Source organism: Oryx dammah, unplaced genomic scaffold (genome assembly GCF_014754425.2).
Source record: "Oryx dammah isolate SB20612 unplaced genomic scaffold, SCBI_Odam_1.1 HiC_scaffold_15, whole genome shotgun sequence".
Taxonomy (NCBI): domain Eukaryota; kingdom Metazoa; phylum Chordata; class Mammalia; order Artiodactyla; family Bovidae; genus Oryx; species Oryx dammah.
The window spans coordinates 44,021,100-44,041,773 of record NW_024070199.1 but is presented as its reverse complement, the minus strand read 5'-3'; the positions used below and the strand labels follow the sequence as shown (position 1 = coordinate 44,041,773).

The 20,674-nt window shown below is 48.2% G+C and overlaps 1 protein-coding gene across 1 annotated transcript in view; it reads left to right on the top strand.

Moving 5' to 3' along the window:
• Positions 1-20,674, top strand: part of CHKA (choline kinase alpha) — a 56,243-nt gene that overhangs the window by 18,607 nt on the left and 16,962 nt on the right. Inside the window, exons 3-4 of the mRNA XM_040255211.1 lie at positions 5,925-6,036; positions 16,955-17,008. Of these exons, the coding sequence (XP_040111145.1) occupies positions 5,925-6,036; positions 16,955-17,008 (166 nt within the window). The remainder of the gene's footprint in view (positions 1-5,924; positions 6,037-16,954; positions 17,009-20,674) is intronic.

The window sequence follows — 20,674 nt, the reverse complement described above, 5'->3', positions numbered from 1 at the left end:
GCACTGGTTAGAATTCCCACCACAGGGACCTCTCTCTTCAGCATCCTGCCTGCCATGGCTTGCTTACTTACATGTGTTGCATATGAAATAAAGGTGTTATTTTCATTTTATTGATATTTTGCTTATGTGAGTATCTTTATTACTTCCTAAACTGAATTATGGCAGATATGTTTATTATAAAGCGCTTCTGCCACTTGATAAAAAGTGTGGCATTTTAGACTTCTCTGGAGTCCTCTAGCTTTCCTGGGGTTTTGTGCGGGAGGATATTCCTGACAAGTCACACGGTAAATTGACTGTTGTATTTCTGCTACCCTTTCTGTGGCCTGTCAGGGTTTCATTTGATTGTCACCCCTCCCCCCCAAAAAAAATCATCAATGGTTTACTTCCTCCCACTAGAGCATATTGAGCAAGAGGCTACAGAAAATACAAGAGATGAAGGATTTCCAGGTTGTGGGCCTGTTTCTGGCCAAGCCGGCCTGGCTGTCTTTTTCAGGAGTCCAGGGATAAACTTTGAATCAAGTTACACAGCTTAGAACAGTAGCTCCTCTGTTTGCTCTCGCTGTGGACTGAGCTTTGGAGAGTATGTGACAGGAAGGAAAACTAGAGCTTTTAGCTGAGGTCATGCCGGTCCTGTTGCTTGGCAGCCAGACGCCCATGGCGGCCAGGACTGGGCGTGGCGGGCCCTCGTGATGGAAGGTGGAGGCTGCTGGGCCAGCCTGTCTCTGGGTCTGCCTTCTCTCCTGTCTTTCTGGGCTTGCTGAACTGAGGTACACAGCTAGCTTGCCTCCTGGAAAGTTCAGTTCAGTTCAGTTGCTCAGTCATGTCTGACTCTTTTTGACCCCATGGACTGCAGCACGCCAGGCCTTCCTGTCCATCACCGACGCCCGGAGTCTGCTCAGACTCAAATCCATTGAGTCAGTGATGCCATCCAACCATCTCATCCTCTGTCGTCCCCTTCTCCTCCTGCCTTCAATCTTTCCCAGTATCAGGGTCTTTTCCAGTCAGTCAGTTCGTCACATCAGGTGGCCAGAGTATTGGAGCTTCAGCTTCAACATCAGTCCTCCCAATGAATATTTAGGACTGCTATTCTGAATATCAGACTTCTGGGAAAATAGTCCCTTATTCTTATAGAGGCTCCCAGATGCTGTGTGATTGCTTTTCTTTAAATAAGCTGTTGAAAATATTCTTAAAATTGACTTACTTACATCTCTGAAATGTTTATGTGGAAGCACATTCCAGTTTACTTGGTTCAGAAAAAATCATTACATAGGAACAAAGTTGTTTTCCCCCCTAAAAACACCTTGAGATACAGTTCACATATCATATAATCCACCCAGTTAAATGATAGATTCAGTGGTTTTTAGTGTATGGTTTTGAATATATCCACGGGTATACGCAGCCATCACCACAATCAATTTTAGAACATTTCCTCACCTCAGAAGGAAACCCAGGCCCCTTCAAACCCCTCGCCCTCGCCCTAGGCACCCACTCTATAGGTTTCCTGTTCCCGACGTGTGTGAATGGAGCCACTGGGTGGTCTTTTGTGCTGGCTTCTTTCACGGAGCATGTTTTTAAGGTTCATCCATGTTGTAGCATGTGTCAGGACTTCATTCCTTTTTTAAAAATTATGGTAAAATATACATGGCGTTGTTGTGCGGTCATTCAGTCATGTGTGGCTCTCTACACCCCGTGGACTGCAGCGCACCTGGCTTCCCTGTCTCTCACCATCTCCGGAGTCTGCTCAGACTTACGTCCGCTGAGTCAGTGATGCCATCCAGCCGTCTTGTCGTCTGTCATCCCCTGATAACATTGACCGTTTTAGCCATTTTTACGTGTACAGTTCAGGGGCATTAAGTCGTCAGTTGTTGTTCCGCCATCGCCACCAGTCATGCCATGAATGTTTGCATCTTCCTAAACTGAACCTTTGTGCCCAATAAACACGGACTCCTCTTCCCAGCCTGTGACCCCTCTTTGAAATTCATTTGTTGTTGTTCAGTTGCTAAGTCTTGTCCAGCTCTTCTGCTGCCCTATGCACTGTAGGCTCCTCTGCCATGGAGAGGAGCCAGGCTCCTCTGCCCATGGGATTCTCCAGGCAAGAATGCTGGAGTGGGTTGCCATTTCTTCTTCAGGGAATCTTCCCAACCCAGAGATTGAACCCGTCACTCCTGCCGCTCCCTCCAGATCTGTTTCAGCTAAGTTTTGTGTTTCCTGAAAGGTGGTATGTCCTGTTGATGTCTAGCCCTGCTGACTCCTTGAATTTAGCCCCGTGAGAACTATGTTCAGGCATCTGACCTCTGGAACTGTAAGACAATGAATGTGTGTTGTTTAAAGCCACTAAGTTTGTGGTCATATGTGACCACAGGAGCAGTCATTTGTCTTACGCAAGACTTCTGCAGACTTGTTCTAACATCATGCTCCTGTGACCCACGGGGGTGCTCAGACCTGCTGTGTGTCCGATGTGGCATGTGGCACCCTCCAGGTTTGTCTCCCGTCTCTCTCAGCCTCAGAGTTAAACCCAGGGACTCTGGAGCCCGACACCTGCCTTCCCTCCTGGCTTGGCCACCTCCTTGCTTTGCACCTCCATTTCCTCCTGTGTGCGATGGAGGCAGGCCAGGTCCGCCCTGAGATTGTTGGGAGGTTGAGATGGTCCTGCCGTGTCAGATACTCGGAGCGTCACAGTCCCCGGGCTCCATGACCCTGCCTCCTGCAGTGACTACGTGAGGTGCTGCTCTTTGACCAAGCAGTGGATTTTTGCGAGTCAGCTTTAGTGCTGTGCCCAAGGTCTCACAGTGAGTGCAGAAGTGGGATTTGAATCTCTGGCTCCCTGACTCTGAAGCCTGTGGTTTTTCTCTTAAATGAGGCCCTCCCTCAGGAGAAAGGGCCTGTCCCTGGGTGAGCTTTCAGCCTCATTAGAGAGCCGGGCTAACCCGCCAGCCTGGTGAGGAGAGTGTGGGATGGCCAGTTACGCTGCGCAGCAGGGAGGAGACCGGCGGAGGGGGAATGCCGCGGGCCTTGCCGTTTTCAGAAGGTGTCTGCTGAGCGCCTTCCTTGGGGGCCGTGGGCCTGGAGAGCTGAAGCTAGACATGAGCCCTGCCTTCAGGGAGCTAGCAGGAAGATCCAGAAGCTTCCTGAGGACGCTGGGCTTCAGCCTGGTTTTAAATAGTCGGTAGTTAGAGTAGCAGAGAAGAGGAAGGCGTTTCGACTGGAAGAACAGGAGTCAGTGGGTGAGTTGGCGAGTGGTATCAGCTAGTACTGGGCTTAGCTGCTTGTGACAGAGGACCCCAGAGTCACAGTGGCTTGAACCACCTAGAAATCCGCTTCCTTCGGGCATTAAAGGGGCCCAGGAGTAGCCAGGCCAAGCCGGTGCGGTAGCTCCCCTGGCTCGGTGGGGATGCGCGCCCCTCGCGGCTGATGGCTGCACCGTTCCTGGGATGTGGCCCTTAACCTCATGGTCTAAGACGCCGCTGCAGCTCTGACCACATGTGCTGGTCAGGATCCTGGCAAGAAAATGGAAATGACACTGGGTATTTCAGCAGACCTAGAGAATTAGGAAATTGGGTGAACAGGCGGAGGAGAACCAGAAAAGCGAAAAAGAGGATACAAGTGAGTACGATAAGGAGCACTAAGTGCGCAGGGGCAGCCTCGCGGGGCTGGGGAAGCGAGGGAAGAGGGACAAGATCCTGGAAGCTGGGAGGAGGGGCCCAACTCTGTGGGTCCACCTCCGAGGGCACTGCTAAGCTGTGCCCGGGCCCTGACCTCTGGGCTGGCACCCTGAGGCGGGACCACGAGGCTGGTGCCGGCGTTGCCCAAAGAGGTGAGGACGGGAGCGGGCAGGTTGGTACCACAGCACGTGGGCAAGTCTGCCTGCCACCAGACCCCGGTGACACGGGAGCCGCTGCTCACAGAGGGGTGTCCCCGAAGACACCATCGTCGTCGCAGAACCGACCTGGGAGTCGGTCCACACTGCAGAATGGACAGGGGGCGGGGCCCAGCATGTAAGCGGGTCCGTTGCTGGTTTCAGGCCCTTCCTTTACGCTCTGTGTGCTGGCACTTGGTCACACAGGCCTGGACGGCTGTAGAGGCGGCTGCTAAGTACAGTCCTGATGTGAGGCAGGCTGCCCCCTGGGCACAGCCCAGGTTCTCTAACGCAGGAAGGGTGGAGAATGTCCGCCCTGGGAGCAGAACTGGGCACGAGTCTGTGCCACCGTTAGTTCAGAGCGTTAACACCTCCAGATAAAAAGTTTTCCTGGTTATCTCTCTTCGGCATACAAACTGAACTCTCTCTCTTGGCCTAGTTCTTGGCGGTGCCTCTCACCGTGTGCCATGAGCCCTGTCTGGGCGTGTGATGGCTCCATTGTGGTTTGTATTTTAGCCTCCCTTGGGGAGCGTAGTTTCACTGGACTGCTGGTGGATAGAACAGGGAGAGAGGCATCTGGTTCTGGAGACGGGGCTGTTGTTCTAGAAAGCTGTGCTCCAACTGGCTCATGACTTTGTCTCCAGAAGTTGCACAGGCACGGCATTGCCGTGTGGCACAGCTGCATCTGACGGGCAGGTGCCAGTCAGGGTTTGCTGAGCCTCTGGTTTAGACACTGTCCTGCGGTTTTGCAGTCTCTCTTACAGTTGTATGTCTGCTTTCTGCCCTGGAGCAGAAGATTCTCGAGGCAGGACCAGAGCCTGTTTCAGTTTTGTGTTATCTGAGCTTCTAGCATCACACTTCGCCTAGGTGGTAGCTCTTCCCGATCTATTGACTAGACTCTGACGCCTGCTATAGTTGAGGCGCCCTGGGCCCTGAGTTCCGAACTGTAGTGTTTCATGTTCCTTTGTTTAAGTCTCCAGTATCTGCACTAATCATTTCCAACCCAGGCAGGTGGTTTGTCCCCAGGGCTACGCTTTCCTGTTAAGTGTCCCCGGTAATTTGTTCCTCGTCTTCGATAGTCATGTGAAAGGTTTTGGGTGTTGAGGTCTCCCCTTTCCTCTGAGAGCTCCAATAATTCTTAATGTTGCAAATTGTTTGAAATGGCTGTTAGTCAAATCTGGTTGAGAAGGGGTGGATCTTGCAACTTCAAGTGGAAAGCCCTGGGGGGATGATTTAGGTATTGCTCCAAGATTTTAACTCAGCAGTGATGGGAACAGGATGGGAATTTGGGGTCACAGATGAACATGGGCTGGAAGGGATACATCTGAGATACCCCCACCCCCAGTTCCCATGGCTGAGGAGGGTCTCTTTGCCCCTTGTCCCTCTCTGAGGCAGATGATACATGCAATTAAAAGCCATTCTAATGAGGTAAGCCTATTATACGGAGTGAAGTAAGTCAGGAAGAGAAAGACAAATACTGTGTAATAACGCATATATATGGAATTTAGAAAGATGGTACTGATGGTCCTACATGCAGGGCATCAAAGGAGACACAGCCGTAAATAACAGACTTTTGGCTTCAGAAGGTGAGGGTGGGATGATAATAGCATTGAAACTTATACGTTACCATATATAAAATAGATGACCAGTGCAAGTTCGATGCATGAAACAGGGTACCTAAAGCCGGTGCTCTGGAACAGTCTAGAGGGATGGGGTGGGGTTCCAAATGTGGTGGGGTGGGGGGGCACAGGTATAGCTATGGCCAGTTCATGTCAATGATTGTCAAAAGCTAGCACAATGTTACAAAGTAATTATCCTCCAATTAAAATAAATAAAAAATAAATCTCTTCCCTCGTGGCTGTCCTTGAGGACCCATGGGGAGTTTGCGTGTGGAATTGATCTAAGAGCTGTGGAGCTCATCTGTGTTGCTGGTGCCCTGAGGGATGGAATGGAGACTCAGGTGAGGGCAGCTATCGTGGGCGGGAGCCGACTTCTCGCCCAGTTACCCTGGAAGAGTGGCACCGCTTCCCTCAGGTCCTGCTCCTTACGCTGATCTTGTCTCCAGCAGAGGTGGCCTCAGCAACGTGCTGTTCCAGTGCTCCTTGCCCGACACCCTGGCCACCGTCGGAGATGAGCCTCGGAAGGTGCTCCTGCGGCTGTACGGGGCGATCCTGAAGATGGTGAGTCCCTTGGCTGCTTGGGGCGGGGAGCCTGGCCGCAGTTCTCATCCTCTTGGCCTGATTACCTGGGAGGAGATTTAAGATGTGTTAGTGGTGGTGTGGGAACTATTTAAAGACACTGCTTTTATTGTAATCGGGCTGCACCCCTGGGTTTTTTCTTTATTATTCCAAGTGAGTTCTGTCTTACTATTTGTTAGCAAACTAGTACAAGTACCAGTTTTATGTCCAGAAAAAGTACATGTTGGTCAAATCTGTAATAGGGCTTTGATGACGCCTAGATCTTCCCCACACTGAAATTTTCAGCTCACACTTGGGTTGTAAGGTTCCAACGTGGGAAAGGTATGGTTTGTTTAGCATCGTCAGAAAGGGGCTACAGGATAACCCCAGTGCAAAGGAGCAAGCTCAGTGAAGCTGAATTTAGTAAGTACCTCCTTTTGAGATTTCTTTTAAAACTTCGAGTTTGTTAGATTCTTAATCTTTCTGAATTTTAATATGACTTAAATAATTGAATCTAACTTTCAGTTAAAGCGCCTTATTTGTTGAATTGTCTTAACCAATTATATTCCAAATGTTTGGATTAAAAAAAAAACCAAACCTATACATGAATTTATCATTTTACTGAACACACATATAAATGTGTGTATATTGCAACGGCAGGATTTTTATACCCATTTAAATCTCCCTTGGAAGGGCCTGTTTTGATCCTCGTGAAATGGAAAGTTCATTTTCTCACTTAGTTTTTTTTTTCCTAAGACTAGTCTCTCTCAGGTGAAGTTGCTCAGTCGTGTCCGACTCTTTGTGACCCCGTGGACTGTAGCCCACCAGGCTCTTCTGTCCAGGGGATTCTCCAGGCAAGAATACTGGAGTGGGTTGCCATTTCCTTCTCCAGGGGATCTTCCTGACCCAGGGAGTGAACCCAGGTCTCCTGCATTGGAGGCAAAGGCTTTAACCTCTGAGACACCAGGGAAGCCCCAGCTCAGTCTAAAAAAGCAGGTCATGTCCGTTATCTGTAATGATCAATTATATGTTTAGAAATAATAAAGTTGGCGTTCTGAGTGTTAACTCACTTAAAAAATTGTCATGATGTGACCAAACCTTCCCACTGGGTAGCTTCCCCTTAGAGGGTGAGGGTCTGAGGTTGGAAACAAGCCCGCACGTCCGAGGAAACCTGAGCTGCCGTGGAATTGGGTTCTCACACCTGGCCCTGCCCGCTGACCCTGCAGTTCAGTTTTTTTATTTAATCAAGTTGCAGTCTCAGAGAAGTTCCTGAAATACTCAGTTTACGTCTTTTTGGGTCTTTTAATGAAATCAACTTTCAGCCGTTTTTCCCCCTAAGGACTCTCTGTAACGGTGAAGTCCCATTTTGACTCATTTGTTTTGTATGCTTTCATTTAAGCAACACTTTTAAAATACCTTAATAGCCACCTCCTGGAATCGCAAGCAGTAAGACTAGTATTTACCTCTGATTCCTGAGGCTGCTGTTTTAACTTAAATAGGAGCATGTTCAGCGTGCCCTGTATGCTCCCGCTGGGCCAGACGGGGTCCCAGGGCCCTGTCCAGAGGGGATGAGATGCTCATCCTGGTGGTCCAGGACGCCGGTCACCAGCCACCTGTGGCCGTTAGGCACGCTTGAAATGTGGCAAGGGCAGCCACGGAATGGAGTTTTACATTTTATTTAATTTTAATTCATTTAAACAGACACAATCCCGTGTAGCTGGTGGCTGCTGTGTTGGTCAGCATGGCTCTAGAGCGTGCCGTGTTAAGGATGGGCAACTTAGAGAAAGCCAGCTGCAACATAGCCCATGCACCCCGAAATTTTCTTTTCCCCAAATAAAGATTCACCATCTGTAGTTAATATTCTGTCTTTTTTGAAATTTTAGCAGTCTAGAATTATTACTTTATAGTACTTAAGTGCAATAGACATGTCTGGAAATAGAATTTAACAGAATTCTCTGTCCCTATTTATTTTTAAAGGGAAAGAAAGATTATTGGGTAACTCAATAGAAAAATAGAGAATAATGGACGCCACTTAAAATGAATTTAACTTTTTACTGAGCTAATGGATCAGAGCATGTTCTACACGCAGTTCTAACGGGGGAGGTGGGGGCAGCACTCTGCGCTTAGCCTCTCAATTCTATTTTTACTAGGCTGTCAGTTTCCATTCCTGAAACTGCATCTGCTGAGGGAGCGCAGAAGCCGTGGTTGGGAGCACACGGGTAGAGGGGGAAGCAGGTTGCTCACGAGATGGGCACTGAGCAAACATTGGTGGCCTCACAGTTGACTCAGTAGACAACAGACTTGCTTTTGTTAGAAAAAAAGCTGTTCCTTTGCTTTCTAGATGAGACTCAATGTTTTCACATAATTACTCAAGTTCAAGTACACTTTTGATTGAGGCCCTAGTTCAAGTACACTTTTTTTGTTGAAGTATGAACTTAGTAAAAACTGTGAAACCTGCAGCCTCAAATATTTTTGGTTCCCACGTTCTTCTGGGTTTGGCAGGGGCCCTTGCTGCCAGTTAAGAGTTTCAGACGTTAATGGCCCTTGTCAACTGCTGGCCATTAGACACTTTGGCAGCTTGAGGAAGGGGAGAAATTCAGGATCTCTGAGCAGGGACTTCTGTTTAAGAGGGAGGAGGAGTGAGGAGTCAAGGGTGGAGACTCAGCGGCCAGTAAGACTCGATCCAAATGCAGCTCCCTGTGCTTTAAAAGCTGGGCTTTCATGGCATGCGGCCAGGGTTTTACCACAACTGTGAGTTCTTCCTCTTCTCATATTTTCAAGTCAGATTTTAAATGTCTATTACTTATTTTGTTGTTGGGTCATATTGCTGATCAACTCTTTACAATGAATCTGGCCTCTAATGGGAGGAGGGGTATTTATAGTCTACAGGTTATCTTCCCATCATAACCAAAAAAATGGCCAGAATTGATAGGAAATTGTCAGGATTTGCATTCGTTAAGAGACGTGGCTGATCAAATATGGAACCCAAATAATAAGTCACATTACTTTCATGAATGCATGGATTAAAGACAAAAATATACAACACATATGCCACGCTTGCCTTATTTTTCACTCTGCCTTAGAGGAAAGCACGTCCCTATACATGTATGTGCCCTTACGGTATTTCCTGCACCAGCCATAGAATTGCAGTTCTCACATCCTTCAAGGGAGGTTAGAATAAGCTCCTTCCTTGAAACACGACAAATCATGAGAGCATGTGGTGATCAGCTTATGTAATATTTTCTCAATGTTTAGCTGTTTGGCTTAATAACATGAGAGCCTGGTTGAGTTTCACACATCCCTTCTTTCCTTTTCTCCTCCTCGTTTTCAGCTCTGGGACTTTTTACCTCTGTGAGAATCGAATATTCAATAGTACTTTTAAAATTTACATTTACAATCATTCACAAGTAACTTGGTTTAAAATAATAAGATGCTTCTTGGCTTTCTCATTCTTCATCTTGGTATTGTGAGATGTCTGACCTTGTTTCCATAGCAGCCCTGAGATGCTCTGTGGTGCAGCTCACCACGGGCTAAACAATAGACGGCCAAGGTGAAGCCTCCCGGCGGGTTTAAAGCCGACAGTTCTGTCCCCACACAGCTGTCTCTGCCAGCCCGCATTTCTCCACGAGATGAATCAGAAGCAGACTTCCCAGCTGAACCCTCCTGGAGGTTCTATTCAGGATTCGTGTTAATTTTAGGGGCACATGAAAAGTCCTGCATTGGCCAAGAGGAAAATGGGCCCTTTTGAGAATGAAACAAGATCAGACACACACAGCTTGAAAAACTGCCACACCACACAGTATTGTTTGTAGGAGATTATTAAACATAAAAATATTGGTCTGATCTTCAAACAGTGTACGTCAGTAGAATTTAGTGCCTATTTCCCATGGGCCAGCTCTAACTTAAATGAAAAGGAGGTTATCCTCCTTAGCTGGATAGACGATGGAAACTGAAATTAACCATGAAATCGGCTGTAACTAAAGCAGGCAGGACAGCTGAGTAGAAGCCTTGAGAAGCCCTGGTTGAGTCTTTGCTATTGTGGGAAGAGGTATAATTGCTAGAAGAGAGATTGAACTGATGACGTTAGCTGCCAATGTAACATGATTTTTTTCCTTTCTGGTTTCTGGGAAGGAACATGCGCTCTGCACCGTCCAGCAGCAGCCTTTTCCCAGAAGCGAGTTTGGCTGATTACAAATAACCAGTTTGCTTATTTATCATGAATTGTGGAAGACACAAATGTCAGTACGTATTGTTCCTTCAGTGTGACCTGTGCCAGTGGGCGGAAGTCTCAGGAGGCTTTGTCCCCACCTCTGTCAGAACAATGACTGTGTGGAGCCGGTCCCTTCTCTGCATGAATGGAGAGATTCCGCCTGGCCTTTCCCAACGGCCTCACAGGCCTGAACGTTTGTAACACACCCTAGATCTCTCGAGTGTTGTCTGGGGAACTTTTGTTTTTGTTCTCTGAGTAATACAAGGCTAATATTAGTGCTTGTTGGAGTACTAACCGTAATAAAATGAAAGGCATCAAGGCACAACGCAGATATGTCTCGGGGACTCAAAAAGCACTGTCTGGGGCACAGTCTTTTTTGAATCCAGAAAACCAGAAGTCACTGTCCCTGTCTTCTCTTAACCCCAGCTTAATTGAAAATTCAGGCATGATAAAGTCCGGAGCAGCCCACAGGTAGTCAGCAGTAAACTGCTGGCCCCCCAAGAAGCCGCCTGCTAGCAGCACTTGGCTCTGGAGCCGAGATGGGGGTGGCTGCCCTGCTTCACGCAGAGCCCAGCTCAGCCCCCAGTGGCTGTGCCCACGTTCCCGCCAGATGAGCAAGGCGCATTGAATTTTTTTTCTCATTGTATTAGGTCATTGTGACCTAATTTACTCTATTTTAAAAACTCCCCATCTATGTTGAGCATGATACATCTATTGTAAAGCAGTCAAAACCTTCCTCCTGGAAGTGAAGCATTTTTCTAGTATTGCGTGTTCCCATTTGGTCTCACCTAGCATTTCTCCCATGAATCCTCTCCAAAGACAGTTGCCAAATTACCCCTACTGTGGTACCACCTTCCATACCTGCTTTGGTGCCTTCTTTTGATAACGAAATAAACCACAGGCTACTGTGTCTAATTTTGACATATGCAAAGTGTCTTTTGTCTTGCTGGTCTTCAATGTTTGGGGTTTCTAGCATGAAGCCAGGGCAGAAGCCTGGCCCCCGGAATGCTGGTGTGGCTGCAGCCCGCCCTCTCGGGAGGGAGCGTCTTTGCGCTGGGCGGCGTGAAGGGCGCGGGGTGATGTACGACTTCAGCTGTATGTGCATGTGTTCTCTGCTGCAGGCTTGTCCATGGGATCGTGCCTGGAGCACTCTGGTTTCCAGGTGACAGACACGATTCACGGTATAGTATGAGTCCTCTGAAGTTGGAGCATTCTCTACAGCTTTAATTTCTTTCTTTTAGTTCTTGGTTTCAAGAAATGTTTTTTTAAAAAAACAAAGTTGTAATGCTTTTGTTAAGTAGCACCAGCTACAGTTTGTGCTTGCTTAAAAAACTACAGTAATTAAGATTTCAGAATGTTATGTATTGAATATATCACTTTGGGGTGGTTGTTTTTTTTTTTCAGTCCCAGGCAAATCAGATCCCTTTCTTCTGTTTCCTCAGTAGAAAATGACAAACATTTAGTAATTATAGACGTTTATGGGCCTCAGCTTGAAAATTCATGTCCAGTATTCAGCTGCTGCTTCTCTCATGCCATTTTCGGCCTTCAGGAAATGCCACGTACATATTGATGTTGTGGTTGGAGTTGGACACTCCCTTCTCTGCCCTTATCACCTAAGGTCCTTCTCCCCACCCCAGGCCTTTATGGAGCTCAGCGCTGCTCTGACATGGGAGCACACACAGGATCTGTCCCTGGAAACATGCTGCCTGCAAGTCAACCTTGGGGTGCTCGTGCCGGAGGAGCCCGAAGCCATCAGAGTCCTGGGGCGGCAGGCCACCTGGGATTAGACCTCAGTTTGAGAAAGTCACCTTCGGAAAGCCACCTTCTTTACCTGGCCTTGCACTCACCTGTCTTCCTCCTAGTTTAGGTTTGCCTGGAGCCTTTTAGAAGTTCCAGTCTCCTCTCAATATTCGTCACATCATCTGGTTTTGCAGAGTTCAGCGGGATCAGACTGTCTTAGATTGGTCCTTGAGTAGATGGAACACACTCTAGAGACTCCAGTGAAATGTTAGAAATCATTGTCTGTTTCAATTCTCCCTATCCCTATGTGTTCACTAAATAATCACACAAGCTATACTTTAGATCATTGCATTGTCACCTCACATTTTAATGTGTTCTGTAATATATTTTCAGGAAATGGCAGAAGAAGCCGTAAGAGCAATAAATACAGAATGTTTTCAGAAGGTTAGGGTCCATGATATTGAGGAGAAAACATCCTGCAAAAGGTTACTGAAGAGCCACATTCCTGCCGTGCGTTCCTGCCACCTTGGTTAACAGGGACGGCAACAGGTGTAGCCCCCACATTGAGAACCTCTTCTCTTGTCTTAGTCATCTTCAGAACCACAGGCAGTACAGTCAGGAAGCCCATGGCCCTCCAGGACCTGACAAGCCTCGTAGTAACTGAATACTCAGGGTGGTGCAGCCATCCTGTGACTCAGGGTGAACCCTGGTGGCCCAGAGTCCCTCGGGGCTCAGTTCAGCAGGAGACCCTCTGCTGGAGAGGGAGAGGGTTTTCCCAGACCAAACCTTAGATGCCCTAGAAGCTGAGTCTAGCTAACATTTGGCTTATTCTTTCTTAGTTACTCATTGATGGATCCCAAAGCTCTTTTATTAAAAGGCTGCAGCCAACTTAATCTTTTGTTTTATAAGAGCCTTTAAAAGAGACAATAGCTGAATGATGCTTGCCCTTATTGTGCGTAGATTCCCATTTGTATCTTTTTATCTCTGTAGCCACCATCATATTTAACATGGTACACCTTCCTCCTGACATTATCTGTAATTGATGATTTGATTTTAAACAGCATTTCCAACTTAGTATACTAGTGAGGACGTGTCACTCTTCTTTCTCAGTTGGTTCATCACTTTTCCCCAACCTACCCACAAGCAGCTAATGCAATAGTGGGTCTTTAAATGCACTGCGAAGATAAATGTTTCCGGTTTTACATGTGATATTGAAGTAGCTGTACACCACTCTCATTTATTTACACACACAGCCACACATACACAGACCAGGGGAAATCCAGATGCTGCTTTTGTTTCATCCAGCAAATGTGGCTTTATTAAAGTAGTTTAATCATTAAACTAGTTCCCTCATCATTAGCAGAATCTTTTATTAACAACTGCCCGAGCAATGAGAGTTTATTTGGCTTAAACAAATGTAAAGAAATAACCCTGTTATATTGTGGAATATTAGGTAACTTACTTTCTTCATAGTCTTTAAAGTAAGAAATCCTTTAAATGTGATTTTGTCAGAAAAGTAACATTTGAAACCTTGTACCAGATATATTTACTGTAGAAATAGCATGCCTTTAAATCCTTTCTAAGTATAGGCATACGTAAAGTGAAAAGTCAGAGTCCTATTTGGTCTCATCTTATTACCTAGCCCAATAGTGTACAGGCTTTTAGGAATTTAGGTTTTAAATTTAGAGGTGCTTGGCCAACCAAAAATCTGTTTCAGCTTTTAAACTCTTCCATGACTTTAAAACAAAATATAAACCACACCCCCTTTTTTATTACTACGACTTTAGCCTGTTTCCTACAGCAGAGCTGTTGAATACTTGGATTATAATGAATACTTATAGATTCTCTTGAAAACCAAGCCCAAACTAGGAAGAAAAGAACAAGAAAGATGGCAGGAAACTAGTGACAGTGTATTATTATTATTATTGGATATCTTCTCTCTTTGTAGCATACAATCACTTATTTGAGTATACAATTCAGGAGTCTTTAGTTTATTCCTAGCATTGGGCATCTTCTGTAGCATATCTGGTGCATTCTGACTTCTTAGGTCTTGAAGTTTCAGTGTTTATTTTAAAAAACATTTTATTATGGAGAATTTCAGATGCATATAGAAGTAGACCAGAAGAGCGTAGTGAACCCCAGGTGCCCAATATTCGTCTGTGTCTCTGCCCAACTTTCTTTCATCTTTACCCTCATTTGTTCTCTAGGGTTCTTCCAGATTTCATAGTATTTCTTCCATGCAGGTTTCATGTACTCATGTAAGCTGATTTTAAAAATACATGACCACAATAGTGTTGAAAATTTTAAAACAATTATTTAATATTAAATAATGTTAGTGTCCAAATTTCTAATAAATGTTAAAACTTACCTTTATTTTATAACTTATTGAAAGCTAATTTTTATTAATGTACAAGCTAGTTGGTGAAGAACTCAGAGTCATGTTAAATATTTCTATATTATATTTTAATATCTGCTTTGAATAAGCCTGTGCCTCTGATAAAATCCTAGAGATCCCAAGTTAAGTCTTACCTCCTCTCTCCCTGGACAGAAAGGCCTCTTTTTCGGTGGCGCTCTCTGCGGGCAGCCGCTTCCCCTCACCTTTCTGTGAATATTCAGCCTGCGTGGTTTTTGATTTCCTGCCCTTCTTACCTGCAGGATCGAGGGGCCCTGAACATTCTGTACTGAGGAAACAGAACAGAGGGCTGGGTGTGGCACAGGTCCGTCTGGCCTTCCTGATGGTGCTCTGACGGGAGGGGCAACGATGCAGTGGGGGCAGAATGGAGTGGGCAGGGCGGGGAAGTTCTTCGTAGAACTTATTTCTACCTAAGGACGCTACTTTGTTTAAAAGAAATGGCCTTGGGAACTAAGGCAATTGGCGAGTCAGGTGAGGTGACTTGCTGTTATTGAGAGCACCATTAGGCAAGGGAGAGGGACTTGTGTTGGCTCAATAACCCCTTAACTGTATCTCCCTAAGAAGATACAGTTCAAGTAATAACAGCATAGAAGTAACCACAGTTGTCTAGAAGTATGTACAGGTCAAATCCCGTTACTGCAGACTTCAGTGGGGTCTCCAAATTCCTTATTTGTCTCTTCCTATGAAGTATCAATATGCAGAATATCAGATCATAGAACTTGTTCTGTTCTTAGTGTCCTTTGGGGGAAAAAGGCACAAGAATTTAATCTTTGGGGGGCATTGCAGCCCACCGGGCATCCTACCTAGTGCCGTAGCCCGTCTCCCCACTTCTGGAGTCACAGACCTGGGTCTGGACTCACCAGGCTCATTCGCCCTTGGCCGCTCCTTGAGCTTCCTGGCGCAGGAGTGTTTATTTAGTCCTGCCGTCCACAAAGTATCGTGAGCACCAGGATTTGTTGGGAAAGACCAACAATAAAGAAAAGGTGGAGTCCCTGTCCATTAGGAATTTGTGGGCCACTGGGGAGAGGGGACAGCTGGAGTGTAGGGCTAAGGCCATGGGGTGATCAGAAGGGTGTTTTGCAGTTAGGGAAGGAGTGACCGTACCTAATACTCCTCCCTAGGATTTGTCCCACCCCGCGTCAAGCCATCAGCAAGAGTCAAAAACTGTCTCTGTAGTATTTTCATTTTGTAGTTTTCATTGTAACGGGATTTAACCTGTAACATCTTTCCATCAGAGAAATGCAGATTTCACAGAAGAAAATAGCATATATCCCCCATTTGTACTTTCTGTACTTTGTACAAAATGTACTTCACTGTGTGCTAAAAATATTATCAAGTATGTATAAGTGTGAGTCTTTTGCAGATAACTTCATATGAACATTATTTTGTTTACTTTTTATATTGAGTAAACTGGAACATGTACTATTTATACAGAACATACATTAAAATGTCTGTGGATTATTATTGCCGTGTTGATGGATGGGAGTGGTTGCTCTGTACGGCTAGGTGTATTTGAATGGTGCTAGAGTAGCTGGTGGTGCTTAACGTGGCATTTTTTTTTTCCTGTCCACACTTTCTACCCTTGGTACAGGTATTTTTGATAAAGCTGTGGAATGGAAAGGTATGTTATTCATGGGATGTTCAAGAATCTTTTACCTTAAATTTCTGTAAGAGCTTCCTTTATGGGCCTCCGTGTCTGACTTAAGCAGACTTAGTTTAATAAATTAAACAAATAACGTTTTTCTAGGGGCAATATTTGAGTATAAAATTTGACAGGACACGTAAGTTTCTCACTTGCTTTCCCCTGTCTCCCTATTAAACACCGTGTGAAGGTTTTTAAAGCACTTGGGGTGGGGGCTGCTTTTAAGAGCTCAGATCTGCCGTGAGGGGCCGATGTGGGCAGACAGTGGCTTGTGGAAGGTCAGAGTCCGAGTGTGTCACTGATAGACTCCTGGTTACCACTAACTTGCAATTTCATTGAGGAAAGGGGTGTAGAAGTCTTTCTCAATATGTTAACAGATGAAGTAAGTTTAGGGCCTGTATTAAATTGGCTCAGGCCTCTCTTGGGTGGAGGGACTCCACACTGAGCTAGTGGCTGCCCGATCAGCAGGCCTCCTGCCCGCCCGGGGCACCCTCATCCACCCAATGCTGACCTCGGCGGCCCCGGGCCTTGTGCCCCTTGTGGGACAGTGTCTTCCTGGGCTGGCACTGCCTCGAAAGACCCACCTGGCTAAACAGGTGAGCCGGCCCAGCGCCCACGGGAAAGCTCCCTCCGATGACTTTCCTCTAACGATGAAATTGTAAAAAGGTACCAGGGTTGTGGTGAGGTGGCAGCTGTGTGTACCCACAGCACCTCCCTTTTCTCGTAAAGCAGCGAGGTGCTTACTCAGGTGTTGGTGCGAGTGTGGGACTCTGGTGGTGCATTTAGACTGTGCAAGAAACCCTTGTTTAAAGATCTGTGATGTCTTGTACACCCTGACTGTTCTGATGGTTGCTGAGTGAGTGCCTGCTCAGCGTTCCCCATTTCACCGGAAGTGTTTGCTTTTTCTCGTTCGTAGCGGTCCTGTAATAAGGAGGGATCCGAACAAGCTCAGAAAGACAGTGAATTTCAAGTAAGTAATTCAGCCCGCCCTGTGTTCGGTGTGAGGTGTGAGCTGGTGGTAGGCAGGGCAGCACTGGGTGGACAAGCGTCCCTGTGCTGTCAGGAAGCGGGCACAGGGTCTCTGGGCCTTGACCCCCGCTCCGGCTGTGCCCCTTCCTGTCCCTGAGTCCTGGTTGTGTCCCAGAGGAGGGACTCTGGGTACTGGGCACCACCTCAGGAAGAGGCGGCGAACAGCCCATGTTCCCAGCTCCTGCCAAGGGTGTAGGGAGGGCTGTAGGGAGCTGAACGGCACTTGGGCTGCGAGGAGACGGCGGCTTGGGTGGCCGGCATGTGTGATGTTTTGACGTGGAGGCAGCCTGGCGTCCGTGCTGCCCTGGCTCTGCCGTTGCCCAGGGGTCTCAGGGGCTGCCGTCCCCAGGCAGGCGGGAGTGTTTTTCCCTCTGCACCGCAGGTGGCCCCTTTACCGTCTGAGCCACCAGGGAAGCCCTCTCGGTGTGCTGCCCGGGTCCAGAGGCTGCTTCTGAACTGCGAGGTCTCACTCTCAGCAGTGCGTATGCTCAGAGGAGCTTCAGGTCAAGAGCGCCTGGCCCTGAGACTCCGAGGCAGGGCGTCCGCAGGGAGTGGCTGCTGTGGAGCCCACTCTCCCAGAGTTCGGAGGTGTGTGTGCGGTGTGCAGATGAAAGGAATAGCTGCACCCAGTGAATAAACTGGTTTTGTTCATTGTACGCTTACTTGTGGCATGCAGGATCTTTAGTTATGGCCTGTGGAATCTAGTTCCCTAACCAGAGATCAAACCTGGGCCCTCTGCATTAGGAGTGTAGTCTTAGCCACTGGACCACCAGGGAAGTCCCTCTCTTAAGTACTAGGCCTGACCCCCTGTCCCTCCCCACTCTTTCAAGACCAGCTGATCCAAACCTGGTCCTTTGTTTCTCCTGGAGACCAGGGATCTGCGGCTCCTCCAGCCCATGGAGCCAACCCTAGCTGCTCCCTGTCTCCCAGGGTGTCTAACCAGGTCCAGGACTGAGCCCACATTCTCTTTCAGTCCGTCCTTCCTGGCAGGCCGGAAGCAGGAAGCCTCCTCCATCACTCCTCCCCTCCCGCTGTGTCCCACCCACAAGTCCGTTGGTTGTGTTCCTTTGGACCAGACCTTGGATCTGTAAGTTTCTCTCTACCCGGCCTGTGAACCTGGCTAGTCCAGATTGCCCCACCTCCTCTCAGGGCTCCCACTTCGACTTTTGCTGCCCACAGACCATTCCCTTCGTCATCACCAGAGCCGTCTTTTTGAACTGCTTATCTGATCGTGTCGGCCTCTTGCTGACAGTCCTTTGGTGATTGCTTTCTCTCCTGATCCAAGTTAGGTGAGGTCTATCCTACCAGGTCCCCGCAGCCTGACCCCATGGAGCCTCCTGGCCAGATTTCCACTTGGGGCCAGTCGGTGCTGTTTGTTTATGATCCCTTTGGGTCAGAAGGTAGGCAGCTGGTGGTCAGAACAGGGAAGGTGGTTGGTCTTTGGGCCTCTTTGAATGGCTGGTCTTTGTCTCCTCTCCTGCAAGCCAGCAGGAGGCCTGACTCCATTTCCACTTGGGAGCCTGCGAGTCACTGGTGGGCTCACCTCCCCGGCCTGCGGTGGCCGTGTGTCCCCCTTTCCTCTTCAGACTCCCCCTCACCCGGGAAGTACTATTGTATCTTCTCAGGAGGGTCGTATTGTTGTTACAATCTGGGTATGATTGCTGGATTTAATTTTTTTCATGGATAAAGCCACACGGATAAAGTGGAAAGGCAGTCTCACACTTCCTCCTACCCCCTGGGGCCCCTGCGGCCTCTTCTGCTCACTCTGCCCCAGCTACATTCTGAGCCCTGTCCCCGTGGCTTCCTGAACCACTCTTGGTTTTGTTACCAGTGACTCGTGTGGCCAGATCCAGTGGCCACTTTCCTCTGCCCCCTGTTCACCGTCAAACACCGCTGCCCAGTCCTGACAGCAGGCATCTCCCCTCCACCCACTGCCCCGTCTCCATCAGCTGTTCCCGGGGTGGGCTGTAAACCTCCGCTGGGGCGTCAGATGTTAGCCTTCCTTTGCTTCCTTAAGTGAACCAGAGCAGAAAATATTAGAAAGCATTGCACAGCTGTGAGCATGTATGGTTTGTTTCGAATGTGTGCATATGTGTGTGTGTGCATGCTGGGTTGCCATGTACAGTATCACAGCGTTGCTGTGAGCGCAGGGCATCCTCAGGCTCCGTGCTGCCTCCTCCTCTTGGGCCAGTTCATTTAATGCTGTCCGGATGCTGAGGGCTGTCTGGCCCAGACCCCTGGGCAGCCCGGGGGCCCCTCCGGGCTGATTCCCTCCTCTTCCTCCTGGGTTCCTCTGCTCTGCGTGTCGGCCCCTCCCAGGGTCCGTGTCTCTACTTGGGGGTGGCTACCGCCCTCACACCCCGTCAGGATGCCCTCTGCTCCTTCCCTGCATGTGCTCCAGTCTGCCGACGGCCCTGCTCAATTCTGGCTGCTTCTGTCCCTGGAAGGCAGGCACCGTACAGGCAGTGGCCACGCGTGTCTAGTTCTTGTTTCTTTGGGGCTGGAGTATGTAAATGTATATTTCTGAAGCCAGCGTGAATTGTTTCCAGTGGGGGTATTGCCTTCTCTGCTGAGAAAGCAGGACCGGCTGTGGGTGGACAGTCAGAGTCCCGCCCACGTGATGGGCAGTGGGCTGGGTCACGGCCCCCGCACCCCTGTTTCACTGGGCGCGCTTTCCTTGAAGGTTTGGAGACCCGAGGTTACCTGCTGTCCTTTATGACCTACCCACTTTCATTCTGGAACTTGGGGTGTTCTTTCATTTTCTCCCTCTCCAAATTCTTCCCTCCGCTTCTCCCTGCTGTGAATAAATATTGACCTATGACATCACAGAAAAACAGAGGTGTTTCTTGTTCACAGTGTGCAGAGCAATGCCAAGGAGAACTGGGACACTCCGAAGTTTCTTTGTTCTTCTCTCTGCCGTCCTGGCGCTGGTTGACTGTGCTCAGGAGGGTCCTGACTGTGTGGGTTTAGCCCAGGGCAGGGGCACCGGCGACAAGGCTGAAGGCAGCGCCCGCTCTCTGCACTACCTGGGTGCCACGAACAAAGCGCCGAGCTTCCTGAAGTCATGGCGTGGGTTAAATCCGCGTCCAGAACTTTCAGACAAAAAGGGCCATTTCCGATTGCGTGTATGTGTCCCCAGTACCCTCCAGCTTAGTCACTCTACACACAAAAAGTTGAAAAACCAAACTTTAATTCTGACAGAATTCTGGCTACCTAGGACAGAGGATACCCTGATCCTGCTCTTGGAAACAGTTGGGAGTGGGTTGGATCTTTGAGGTGGGAGGTTGTACAGAGGGCAGGGGGCTGCCAGGAGCCACTGCCTGTGGACGGCCTGCTCCGGGCCTGAGCCTAGCACCCCCTTTCCACGATGTAAGCCTCCGTTCACTTGTGGGGTGTCTCTGAGGCTGGACTTGAGGTAAACAGGCCCATGCTGACCATACTTCCTGCCAAGGTTTGCTGTGAGGTCAGATGAGAGAGAGAAAACATTCTGCCAGTTCAGTAGAGCTGTTAGGAATTTGTTGTCATTCTCTAAGGGTTTAAGGAGTAGAACTGGTAGAAATCTGTCTACCAGTAGACGTCCTACAGAAATCCTGTCTACCAGTAGACG